Source organism: Triticum dicoccoides, chromosome 1A, assembly GCF_002162155.2.
Source record: "Triticum dicoccoides isolate Atlit2015 ecotype Zavitan chromosome 1A, WEW_v2.0, whole genome shotgun sequence".
Taxonomy (NCBI): Eukaryota; Viridiplantae; Streptophyta; class Magnoliopsida; order Poales; family Poaceae; genus Triticum; species Triticum dicoccoides.
Genome location: NC_041380.1, coordinates 518958222 through 518971627, shown reverse-complemented (window position 1 = coordinate 518971627; position 13406 = coordinate 518958222). Strand labels below are relative to the sequence as shown.

General features: G+C 43.4%; 2 protein-coding genes across 2 annotated transcripts; both read left to right on the top strand.

Annotated features, from left to right (window-relative positions):
• Positions 1-3499: 3499 nt before the first annotated feature.
• On the top strand, positions 3500-6313 carry LOC119284999 (SOSS complex subunit B homolog). The gene is made up of 2 exons (XM_037564193.1): positions 3500-3648; positions 5568-6313. Exon 2 carries the CDS (start codon positions 5595-5597, stop codon positions 6024-6026), a length of 432 nt encoding a protein of 143 aa, XP_037420090.1. The 5' UTR covers positions 3500-3648; positions 5568-5594; the 3' UTR covers positions 6027-6313.
• A 166-nt stretch (positions 6314-6479) lies between these two features.
• LOC119285007 (phospholipid-transporting ATPase 2-like) lies at positions 6480-8615 on the top strand. Its single transcript, XM_037564206.1, has 5 exons — positions 6480-6941; positions 7087-7137; positions 7630-7761; positions 7852-8003; positions 8085-8615. The coding sequence occupies exons 1-4, from the start codon at positions 6762-6764 to the stop codon at positions 7993-7995; spliced, it is 507 nt and encodes a 168-aa protein (XP_037420103.1). The 5' UTR covers positions 6480-6761; the 3' UTR covers positions 7996-8003; positions 8085-8615.
• The last annotated feature ends 4791 nt before the right edge of the window (positions 8616-13406 follow it).

Here is a 13406-nt window from a genome sequence, read left to right as displayed (position 1 = left end):
GGGGGGGTTGTTGACTAGTCAAGCACAAGGGAGACGTGGACAAAAACGTGATTTTTGCCATGGACTTCCCATTTTGGACAGTTCTAACAATGCTTTGTCCTCTTTTGTGGATTCTGATCCCTCGATGAATGACCAATTTACAATATTGTTGGAAATATTCTAATTTCCAAGAAGTAGTAGAGTTGGCATGCACAATGTTTTATGGACACACTGACACATTGTTTATGTGTACAGTTACGCCACACCGTCACCTCCATGCTACAAGTGGTATATCATAGCTTGTTGTGACTAACAACATAGGTAGTTCTCTCGTTTTGTTATCATTATTAGGTATGTGCCCATGCGTTGGCACATGAGCCTAATTTTTTTCAATGAAATGAGAAGAGCATTAAAAACAATATGGTATTCTAAGATCACCACACACTATAATCTACCTGATCTTCATGGGCACTCTTTTGGTCTAGGGATTTTTGTGTGCAAATAATAGAATACATGTACGTTGCCATCCAACATCTTGTTGCCATCTTGTCGTCTTGCAATTTCTTGTGTATTTTCTATAGGTAACTCGAAGCACCTCTCAACATCTGATGTTCTTTTGTGGTGTACAACATGGAAACTGCTAAGATTTTCTCACTCCATCGGGTCTATGATCATCCGATATTGTTCAAGATATTATCATGATAGAGTTTACCAAGAATTAACAAGGGTAAATGTATTCTCTTTGTATCTTGTTGGCATCTTGTCATCATCTAATTGCAACCACTTATGTATTTTCTACAATTAACTCAAAGCACATCTCAGCATCTAGCATTCTTTGTAGTGTACAGCATGGAAATGGCTAAGATTTTTCTCACTCCAGGGGTGAAATCCTAGTTGGTGATCTTTTCACACTTGAAGGTGGGGCGAGCAGAAATCAAGAGGAAAACACTCAAGACAAGATTCAAGTCACACATCCACTAAATCCACATACACAATGAAATACAAGATCCAAATCCAACAAAGGTAGGCACATAGGTAGATAGCTCATCCCGGTCTCAGGGAGGGAGGGGTTTTGATATCCTTAGAGCATCTTCCCCAGAAGGGGTCTTAATATCCAATAGGGATCTTTTCACATGGAGGCCTTGATCTTAATGGGAGAGGTGGTAGTTAGGAGCAAAGATCTCACAATATGCTTTGCTAATCCTAGCTAGAGGTAGGGGATGGTCTATTTATAGTCTAGGATGGAATAAGTGAGAGGGAGATGGTTACATGGGCCTTTGGCTCGATTCTGTGCACGCAGGCGCCGAATGTCGAACCCGACTTGGGGCGCCGGATGTCCGGGCTGGGCCGGATGCCCTGCCAGGTGATGGCCCGATTTGGCAACGGTTATGGACTCCTTGGGCCGGATTTCCGAGGAGGCGCCGGAAGTCCAACCTGTCGTAGTGGGTCGGATGTCCTGCCGTTGTAGCCTTAGTAGGCGCAGGTTCTTGCCGCTGGTACTAGACTTGGAGGTGTTGGATTTCTGGGAAGGGGCCGGATGTCCGGCCGCTATAGCATTTCGACGACTCCACTTAAGGTGTTTCTTTTTTCTGCATCCGTGGTGGCTTCGCCTTCATTTCGAGTGTCGCCGAGGGTGTCTTCTTCTTGATACCTAAGCACACATAGCATTCCACCTTGAGGTAGTAGCCATGTCTCAAGTGGTTCAGATGGAAGTTCATTAAGGAGATATGTCATCTCGGTCTCAATAGCTCTTGATCGTGCTCTTGTCATCGGTCCACTTGGTGTTTGGGGTGATGACACTCCGCATTATCCAGTCTATGATCACCCGATACTGTTCAAACCATCTCATACTTTTTTGTAGTGTTTGAGCGTAATGCATATTTGGTCAGCATAGTTATTCAAAGGTATTGTATTCATTGTTTGAACAGTATTAGAAAAACTAGTTAGATCGTTGTTAGGCCTTTGCATATTTTCCATGCATATCCTCAAAATCAATGACATTTTTTTGCCTTCCACTGGCTATCCATGTCAAAATCTTCAACATCTTAGCATGATAGGCTTGCACGATCTTCGTCGCATTGGGATCCAAGTCATCCATCTTCAAGGTAAACATATTGGCATCGTCCGAGTTGGCTGTGAGCTCAACTCTCTTCTCTTTGAGCTTGGTATTTTTCTCAATCACCATCATGAACTTTTCAAACCTCTTGGCCTTCTTTTCCTCCTTCACGTCATGGCACTTCACACATGCTTTCTCTTTCTTTTCCATGATGACTTCAAATCTTTTTGTCATCTTGGCAGTCGCTCCTTCCCGCTTCTCTTTCTCCTCCTTCCTCCTCTAGTTCCTTTTGACCTTGTTGGCTGGCTCAAGCCCTTTTGTTGGGGCAGACGGATCAACATCTTTGGCTTACGAGATGGCGACTAATCGGGGCGGCGCAACTGCTAATTCCCTGCCCCTCTGTTTTTGTGGCGGTGCGTGTGGCCGAGTTGACCTTATAGGCGGCCGTAGTCAATGGGTCCTCCGGCTCTGGCGGCACGACAGTTATCTCCATCAGCTACTCCGTCGGCTCCATCGTGGCGTCAGAAGATGAAAAGGGCAGGAACTTGGTTAGAGGGTGGCGACGCTCGGAGCGGAGATGGTGGGAAATTACGGGCTTTTTCATGCCAAAACATTGCGGAATGGTCAAAATGCGCGGGCTCAGCCTTTGTTTTGGCTGGGTCTGGGGTGTTGGATGCCTACGTGGCAGAGGTCTGAACGTCCGCAAACCTCCCCTAGCTTTCTAACCAGTTTGTGGGATTGCAGACGCCCAAATGAGCCCGCGGACATTTGAGGCATGACATAGGATGGCAAAAATCATCCACACACCCTGGTCCGGACGTTTTAGGGGCGAGTTGGAGTTACCTTGACACCCTCTGTGTGCGGAAATGATATAGATCGCTCATTGTGAGTGTTAAGATAACAATTTCAGATAATTTTCATGTTTTAAAATGTTCTGAACCTAAAAAATTGTGAGAATGTTCATAAATTTAAAAAATGCTTTACATTTTTTTAAAATTTATTTGGAAATTATAAAAATTGTTCTGGATTTAAATTCACTATTTGAAAAGTTGATTTTTTTTAAATCCTGATGCATATTACGAATTTGCAAACCTTTTATTTTCAAATCCAATAATTTTTTTCAAGTGGGTGATTTTTTTTGAATTGGTGAACATTTTTCAAATCGATGAACAAATTTTGCATTCGCAATATTTTTTGAATTTGTCAATTTTTTGAACTCATGATCATTTTTGAGTTCGTGAATATTTTTTGTAATCTGCAATTTTTTTTTGAATTCATGAACATTTTTTGCATTTGATTTTTGAATCACGAACATTATTTTGAATTTCGCATTATTTTAATTAGAAAACCGACATAGGTAACAAAAATCGACCTAGGAAAAAACCATGTGTGAAAAAAAACTGCGCTCATGGGCCGGCCTATTATTGCGAGGCTGTGAGAGAGCAATGCGCTGCGGGCGACGTGATCACAGGCCAGGCCTAGCCCGCAGATGTGAATCGCAGGCAAGCTCCAGGGTCCACGCGAGGCGCTACCGAGGGAGGAAACAGGGAAGCGAAGGCGGCGGCGCGGGCGACGAGCGGAGACGACGACTGCCGGCTGCCGCCTTCTCTCCGGTAAGATCTGCATCTCCTCTACCTTCTTCTCTGGTGATGGAGCCCTCAGCCTGGCTGGCCCCTTCCTCCGCCCCGGCACCGGCACCTCCCTCCGCCTCTCCCCTCCTCCGCCCCGGCCCCTGTTGTCCGGAGCCTTCCTTGCAGTCTTTGGCCAGAGCCCAGAGATGCTGCTTTTGCCACTGGGGTGGGGTGACCTATCTCCTCACTGGATTTAACACCAACTGTTTAATACTGTTGCAGTTAGTATCTGGTTCTGAAGAACATCACACGGATTATATAGTAAACAGATGTGGGATAGGGTATCCTAGGTCTGCCGCTGACAGTTCTTCCTTAGCTTTTGATTAGAAACCGAGGCATGGATTGCATAGAAGGTGCAGGGTTGAAGCTGCTTGCAACTAAAGCCAGAACGGCACTTGATTCAGTATCGCATATCGAACATATTTGGTCAGCCATATTGTGGAGCTTAGTGTTACACATACAGAAATAATAAGTGGTTGCAGCCTGTCATTATTTGCTGCTGTGTGATTGTTCAGATTATATATAGTTCTTTCAGAGAGAATTTCAGATTATGTGTTACTGAGTGTTTGTAGGCTAGAGTTGCACTCAAAGGTGCTGCTTCATTTCACATGTTTCACCGGAGAATACCGTTTAGGCTTTTACCTTTATGTTTTGATGCTTGGTTTAATTAAATATTCAAGTCTATATCCCCATGAGAACATTAGCACCAACATTACACACTAGCACCCACCAAGAATGCAATGTTTCTTTCTGTTGCATACTACAGGAACTAGAAGGAGCTTCCACCTTTGTATTAGGCTGACTGAATTTGGCATCTAGCTGAGAACAGAATGTCGGCTGCACCATTCTAATTATTGCTAAACTGTTCTGCCATGTCTAAGGAATATTATCTTCTGATAATTAATTAATCATGTTCTGCTAATACCTATCCTCTCACTCACTGTATTCATCTGTTCTGTAATTTTCAAACAGGGTTTCTAGCAATCTTTGAGGTGCATTTATTAGGCAGTGCATCATGTTGTCTTTTTATAGAGTTACAGACATGTCCTACTCCTTTCAATGACATTGATTCATCTGTTCAAATTCGATGAGAAATTTACAACACATTTGTACTTCTATTATTAACACAAAATTACCCTGGTTAGAATTGTTCTACCAGGAAAAGAAAAAATAAATAGAATTTGATTGTCTGGGTAAGGTGCTTTAATTGCCTGCTGCAAGATAGTTCTATTGGGTATGGTAGATCATTAAAATTGGTTTTACAATTTTGGAAGCATGATTTTCAAGTTCCCGTTTTTTCTTTCCAAGTCCAGCGGCTGTTGTAGAAGTTGACTGAGCTACCTTTAGTCTGTGCACTTGATCTACAAAACTAAGTAGGTGAGTTGGTATTGGTGGATGAAATTGCGTAGGGATGGAGCAGGGGGAGGAGTCGTGTCTCGGGCTAGAGTATGGGGTGTAAGGGTGATGTGGTTCGTCTGACGGACCCAACAAGGTCGGACAAAATGAGTACCGATCCTGCTGCAATCAACATGATTGGATCGCACCAAGCCAAACATATGCCGGAGCAGAGGCCCCGGTGGGGAGAAATGGCGAAGAGCGAGGGTTAACTCAGGCGGCGGTATAAAGGCAAGCCCATGTCATCACGATAGCGCAAAAGGGGCAAGATCGCCGCACTTTTCGTCTTCTCCTCTTTCTCATGCATTTGGTTCTATTGCCTGGACGCTGGTCTAGAGATTTTCCTCGGACGACCACAAGGTGTTCGTTCAATTGCCCGGTACAGGCTGAACGCTGCTTCGTCATGAACACTGAGCATGGACTAGATGCAGCGAGGTCGTACTTTTGTGATGCAAGTGTAGCTAGTTCATGCGCACTTACTTTGGTTATCAACAAATCTGTTGCAGGCCGAAGTAACCATAGGTGGCGGGAGGATGGAGGTGAAGCTCAAGGACCTCGTCCCGGCAGCGACCAACACAGTGAACACGACGTTCATCGTGGTCGACAAGGTGCCCCGCCCGGCCCACGCAAACGCACACGGCAGGGAGGAGACATGCCCGTCACTAGTGGCTGACGAGACGGCGGCGGTGCATTTCCTTCTGTGGGGCACCGAGTGCGATGCCTTCGAGCCTGGGGACATCGTGCGGCTCACGAGTGGCATCTTCTCGTACCATAGGGGCAACAACCTGTTCTTGCGCGCCGGCAAGCGAGGACGAGTGGAGAAGGTGGGCGAGTTCACCATGATGTTCGTCGAGACGCCCAACATGAGCGAGGTGAGGTGGGGGCCTGATCCAGGCGACCCAAGGAAGATGGTGCAGGAGGCTGTCGTGTCGCCCTACTCCCAAGTCTTCAAGCCGCTGCACTGATGCCTATCATTTCAGGCTTCCAGCTCATTGTTGCTCCAAGTCTCATCAAATCTTATGCAATACTAACCGTGGTAGTAAATTATGCAATACTAACCACTTGCTGAGTTTTGTATGCTTTCTCCTTAAAATATCACTGGGCCATCGTTCTAATGCCTTGAGATGTTTCTCATGTAAATGGAGCTCATAGAAGATTTAGCAAGCCAAAAGTATATCCCAAGCTGTGTTGATGTGAACAACAGTGTAACTTTTTCCCTGAAATGTTCAAAATACAACTGAAGTTGCGGGCATGAGTTTAATTACATGTTTTTTCTTGAGGAAACATTTTAATTTTATGTTACCTAGATAATTTTTTGTGTTTTATGAAATTGCTCAACTGTTGGTCTCATAATTTGATCACATAATGGTTGAAACACTGAAATGCACTGAAATTCTGATGGTTTTTGATTTCTGCTTTTCCTTCTTGGCAGAGTTCAGGTTCTTGAAAAGGCTTATTCTTGTCCATGGACGATACTCACACAACCGTACTGCCTTCCTTTCGCAGTATTCGTTCTACAAGTCATTGTTAATTTGCTTTATTGTACTCTCGTTAATTTGCTTTATTCAGATACTCTTACGTCACAAACAAAATCACAGGTCCATAATTCACCTTCAGATCTTATATGTAATATCTTTCTCATATTTCATTCAAGCATACTGGATACTAGCTGCTCTTGCCAGCATTCTCATATTGCATACATGCAGTTTTTCTTTTGTTTCAGGTATTGCCGAACCAGTTTATTCAATTCAGTTAGTTTGGTGGCTTATAATGTCTTCTACGCAAGCATTCATGTTCTAACTACTGCTCTGGACAAGGATTTATCTGAAAAAGACAGTGGCACAGAACCCAGAAATTTCACTTTACTGCCAGTCTGGAAGGTAGATTATATCTCCTTTCATTTGTTGTTGACAGCATCCATATGTTCTATATGTTCTGTTAGTAACTTGGTATATGCAATAAATTATCTGTAATTTTTTGGAATCAAGTTTGTGTTACCTTCACTAATATGTGCATATTTTGCAGGCTTTTAATCCAAGTACTTTTCCTGGTTGGTTTGGTCGATCATTATATGATGTGAGTACATTTTTGGCGCACCATGTGATGCTTCTAGTCTGCAAATGACAGTTGCAAAAAATATGAAATAATTTTCATGCATTTCACTAGAATTATGAGTTCTTAAACTCAGTAAGTGATTACTGTCAACTTGTATTGAAAAAAAAATCTATGAAATACATTATTTACTTGTTATTTACTCATGTTCCTTCACTCGTACGAAATGTGGGTACATTGTATTTTCAGTGAATGGTCCTCTGTTATCTACACATTATTAGCGACTAATGGATGGTGCTCTGAAAGCTAGTAATAGCGGGCATTCTTGCGGTGGATTGAAGTTAATTCACGGACTACAATTTTTCATAATTCCTTGGTTTTTGCTGCTGTTACGCGGATGGGTTTGGTGTGGGTTGTGGTGAGGGGGCAAGGGAAGTCTGAACCCACCAATTTGTAATAGTGCACAAATTTTTGACGTGGCTGATGAGAGCTTCTTCTTTTCTTGGTTGGTTTCAGGCAATCTTTGTTTTCTTAATCACCATTAATGCTTATGCCAATGAAAAAAGTGAGATGGAGGTGTTGTCAATGGTTGCTCTCTCAGGAAGTATTTGGTTGCAGGCGTCTGTCTGTTGTGACATTAGAGATGAAGTGAGAAAGAAAAGAACTTGAATCATAATGCTTATAACAGCTTATGCATTGTAGATTATATTTGTTCTAACGCATCTTTCCATTTTGCAGTCCTTTCACTTTTCTGCAGTTTCTGGCAATATGGGGAACCTTTGCTGCTTTCTAGTACATCAGAAATTTCTGTATCAATGCTACCAACTGCTGGGATGTGCACTATCATGTACCGCCTTTGTAGACAGCCGTCATACTGGATAACGACGCTGGTAAGTATTGCTATCATGTTGTTTTGCTTGGTTTATCATTCCAAATACGTTTCTCACGACGGCATGATATCAATGTTTCAGCTAATCAGTGGAGTTGGCATGGGTCCTGTAATAGCTCTGAAATATTATCATTCTTCAGAAGGCCGAGCAATCACGCGGGCCTATGTACACCCTGGTAAATCTGGAATCTCAACTGAGATCAGAGAACGATAATTCGACCAGCTACATGTCGACCGACGACTGGCGACGGTCAAGAATAAGAGCTCAGTTTATGAGCCCCTGCTGTCTGATTCTCCTATGGCATCCAGGAGATGAGGAGATCACTAGCATTGTCATCATTTGACATCTTTCAGCCAGCTCAGTCAAGGGTTCCTGCTGCTTATCCCAGAAATATTAAAACCAGTTAACCTTTGCGTGTCATTGTAGTAGCACAGGTTATACCCTCAACAAAGAAAAAAATGGAAATAGAAGTTGGTATGAGTGGGTGCAAAGCAAACAAATATAAAAGGGTCACGCTTGTGCATGTGAAGTGAAGTCTGAAGATAAGGAGTTTGAGACGTGCACCTGCAAAAACTTATATTTGCATTGTTGCAGGTGATGATAAAACGATGAAAACCGTATTTTATACCGTACCTCTTTGTTCGTGGCAGCTAGACGAAAGCTGAAATACAATCTTGGCCGCTAAGAGCAAGTACAATAGAGCTGAGTCAGCTGACTATAAGAAATAAACTAGTATATTTTTGCTTAGTTGGAGGAAAGAAAAGAAGAGAGAGAAGGGAAGCGGACTCTTGGTGAAGAGCCAGCTCTAGCACGTGCTCCTAGGTACTTTGTGAGAGTGAAAGGTGGGCCATATAATAAAAAAATAGTACATTCTTCTAATCAATTATTGTACATATTGGCTATAAGATGGGTACCAAGAGCGACGATCACGCGATCTTGACCCTGAATGAAAAATTAAAATAAAATAACTTGCGAGCACACTGAACGCGTAAACGCGGCAGCTGATTCCGCGGACCACGTCTAGGACCGGGGCAGCAATCCCCCGCCCGCCCACCCACCCGAACCAGACCCGGCCCGGCCCGGATCCAGCCCGACCCCACCAGCTCAACTCCCTTTTGATTTCCAGCGCCCAGCGCGGCGAGGCCGTGTCCGGTTGGCGCCAGGCCTCCCCCACCGCCTCCGCGGCGGCTATAAAAGGCGCCCAGGTGCACCCTCTCCTCCCCGCGCTCCGGCCCCGTCTCTCGTCCGACCTTTCTCGTTGGTGACGGGCCGCGCCTCCTCGCGTTTGAGCGACTGTTTCCTTCCCCCTTCTTGCCCTCGTCTCGATTCCTTTCGAATCGCGTCTGATTTGATTTCACTCGCCCTCGCCGTCACCGTCACCGTTGCCTTGCTGTGCTCGCAGGGTATTCGAATCCGGCCCGTCTCCTCTGCCTCCGTGCGAGCCCGGGAAGCGATCGATCGAGGATCCATTCATCTATCTGGTTTGCGAATCTGTCTCAGGAACTCTTTTCTGTGTGTCCACTTCTGTTTGCAGGCGTGGATCCTGTGTTCCTGGATCCGCGCGCGTTGGTTGCAGGATCGTCGTGCCCTGTTTTTGGAATTGGAGCTCTGATTGCGGAGCCGAAGGCCGACGCAAGGTCAGTTTCCCGTGCTCGTTCCTATCGGTTCCTTGGTTACGTCACCTGCGTTCGTCCGTGATAGATTCCAGATTTCAAATCAAATGGATATGGCCCGTGTCGTCTTCTGGTCCATTATTCCGCCAAATCATTCGTTAGTACGAGGTGGATTAATTCGAGGCCCTCATGGATTTGGTGGAGGTTTGATTCCTGCTCATGGTTGTTTTCATTGATTCGTTGGTTCCGGTTCAGCGGTTATTTTTTCTGATGATGTGGTCAGCTCTTCTCGGGTGATGAAGCTTAGGATTTCTCTTACCAACCTGAACCTGCCATCTGCGTTTGCATTTATAAATACTAAATCCCTCAAAATTTTAGTTTCTTGGTCTGCATATATACTAGTCAACGGCAATTCTGATCTGAATTCGTTGCTTCTCCAGAAATTATAAATTGGATTACACGGCAAAGCGGGAGCCGGGAGCAACATCTGCGTTTGGATGATTAATTACCCCCTCCATTTAATTCCTTCATCTACACAGTTCAATCTTAGTCGGTTCTGATTTAGATTTGTTGATGGTTGTCCAGAAATTGGGATTATACGGCTTACCGGGAGCGACTTGTCATTCTTCCTCACCTGTGTCTGGATGATCATTCTCTCTCTGTTTATTTCCTTTCCTCCACAGTTCAATTAGTCTGCACACAATTCTGATTTGGATTTGTTGCTCGTACTCCAGAAAATTGGAATTATACAGCTTAGCGAGTGGTCCTCTTTTCCCTCGGCATGGCGGTTCCTTTTCTGTGGCTCAACAGTATTTCTTACTCAAGATTATTATTAGAAAACACCAGACAAGTTTCCTCTGCCTTAGTTTGTCAATTCTTAGCTCTTGCAGACATCGTCTTGGAAGGGATATAATTGGAACCGGTGCTGTCTACCTGACCTTCCCAGACAAGACTTTTCTTATAACTTTTACCTCCTCATTTGAAGCATGCTTTAGCTGAGCCTAGTTTCCCCCTAATTTATAGAAAAGTATCTTGCTCGTTGCAGGTTTGAGGAATGCAAAGTCCAATCATTACTTAGATAATCTTTAAGATCTTCTCACTAGGCAATATTTTAAATTCAGATTTATCTGGGAAGGTGCAAGAATGGAGCTTCAAACTTGGCAAATCCTACAATAAAAAAGAGACTCCTCCATTTTAACTTTGCCTCTTATTTTTATATCACGTAGCTACTTGTTCATGCCTTTGATTTAGGCTTTTTTGCTTCTCCCCCCCTGTGATTGCAGATTTATTTTAGCCCAGAGCGTGCTGGTAGCGAGTCGAAATCTATTAAAATCATTTGGTTTGCAATCTATCTCTATATGGGTCGATTTGTTCTCTGTACTCTTATCCTGTAGGAAGTTTGGGCCTATGGGCAAATCTCTGTACAATGAGTCAGGTCAGTGTTGTATCAACGGTTTGTTTGGTTTATTTGTTTGCCTCCCTCCACACATTGGTTGCAGGACTGGATCTGGAATGTGGAGATCCCTGTGGTGTTGTATGTCGAAGGGGATTGAGGCAGGTCAGATTTGAATCGTGCGGTCATGTGGTTGTAGCAGCTGATCGTTTGGTGTGTGTTTGTGCTCCTTTGCTTGCAGCAGGAGGGTAGTAGTTCTGCACAGATGAATCATAGGGTGGAGATTTGGTCTCTGTTCATCATTTTGATTGATTGGATTATGAAGCTTTGGATCTCTTACCAACCTGAACTTCGGATCTGCGTTTGGATAATAAATTCCGCCCCGGTTCAATTTATTTGGTTTGCAAAATACAATTTAGTCCTTGGCAGTTCTGATCTGTATTCGTTTGTGGTTTTCCAGAGATGGGGTTAATTGGGGTTGATTGGATTGGAACCTGGAACTTGCGATCTGCGTTTGGTTAATGAATTCTGTCCAGATTCAGTTTATTTGGTTTGCACAGTACAATTAGTCCTTGGCAGTTCTGATCTGTATTTGTTTGTGGTTTTCCAGAAATTGGGCTTAATAAGGTTTAGCAGGAGCAACCTATCTTCTTGTTGATCTGTGTTTGGATGATTCTGAACCCCTCTATTTAATTGCTTCTCCACAATTCAATTTTAGTCCCTGACAATTTTAGTCCAGAAATTGGGATTATATGGCTTAGCGGGAGTGACCTATCTTCTTGCTGACCTGCGTTTGGATGATCATTATTCTCTGCTTAATTTCTTCTCCACAGCTCAATTAGTTATCCGACAATTCTGATTTAGATTTGTTGCTGGTTCTCCAGAAATTGGACATATATGGCTTAGCGGGTGAACCTATGTTTCCTCAGCATGGCGGTTCTTTCTGTGGCCCAAACATATCTGACCTTTTGTCCTCCCTTGATTATTGAACTTCCTAGAGATTACTTTCTTTGCCTTAGTTGGTAATTCTTAGCTCCTGCAGATGCTGGCCTGGAAGCGAAATAATTGGAACCAGTGTGTCTATCTGACCTTCGCGGCCGAGACAGGCTTACTTACACTTTACCTCTTAACCTTAACATTTGATGCATGCTTTAGCTGAGCCTAGTTTTCCTGTTAACTTATAGAAAGGTATCTTCCTCGTCGCAGGTCGTAGTTGATGAACTCAAGTCCAACCTGGTGCTGAGTTGAATCTGTTTGCAGTTCTTCTAAATCTACTATTTTCTCAAGTCATCATAACTTAGACAACCTTTAAAATTATCTTACCAGGAAATATTTTGAATACAGATCTGCAAAGGTTCAACAATGGAGATTCAAACTAATGGAACATCCTACAATGAAAAGACTATATTTAACCCACCTCTTATTTTTTGTTTCACGTAGCTACTTGTTTATGCCTTTAATTTAGGTTTTTCCTTCTACCCTCCCTTTGGTTGCACATTAAGCCCAAACCATGCTGGTAGTGAGTCGGAATCTGTTAAAATCGTTTGGTTTGCGATCTCTCTCTATCTCTCTCTGGATCGATTTGTTGTTTGTACTCTTGATCCCCGTGCTGGTCTTCTGCGCGTATCAGTTGCAGGATATATTTAGGGAGTCTGGGCCTATGTGCAGGATATATTTGGATATGTTGGTGGTTCTCCAGAAATTGGAATTATATGGCTTAGCGGGAGCGACGCATCTTGCTGCTCTACGTTTGGATAATTATCACTCCCTCTGTTTTACTCTTTTCGTCTCCACTGTTCTGTTTTGGTTTCCCACAATTCTGATTTAAACTATTTCTTGGTGGCTCCAGAAATTGGAATAATATGGATTAGAAGGCGGTCCTATTTTGCCTCGGCATGGCAGTTCCTTCTGTGGCTAAAACTTTTTCAACCTTTTTTACTCTATAATTGAACTCTCTAGACATTAGGTTTTCATTGCCTTAGTACTTATCAGCTCTTGCAGATACTGACTTGGAAATGATATAACTGCAGTTTGGAACCGGCGTTGTTGTCCTCCATCATCCATACCTGACTCTAGACAGGCTTTACTTGTTCCCACTCATCGTTTCATCCATGCTTTAGCTATTTATAAGCAGCATTTCCCCTAACATTTTTTTTATAGAAACGGTCTCTTGCTCGCTGCAGGTTGTAGTTGACAAACTCCTGTCCAGCCTGATGATGAATCCGTCTACTGATCTTCGAAATCCACAGTGTCGTTTCAATTCATTGCAACTTACATAACCTATAAATTATCTTACTAGACAATATTTTAAATACAGATTCATATGCAGCACGAATATATAGGATGATCCAGAGCTTTCAACTAATGGCACATCCTACAACCGAAAAAGACTCTTAC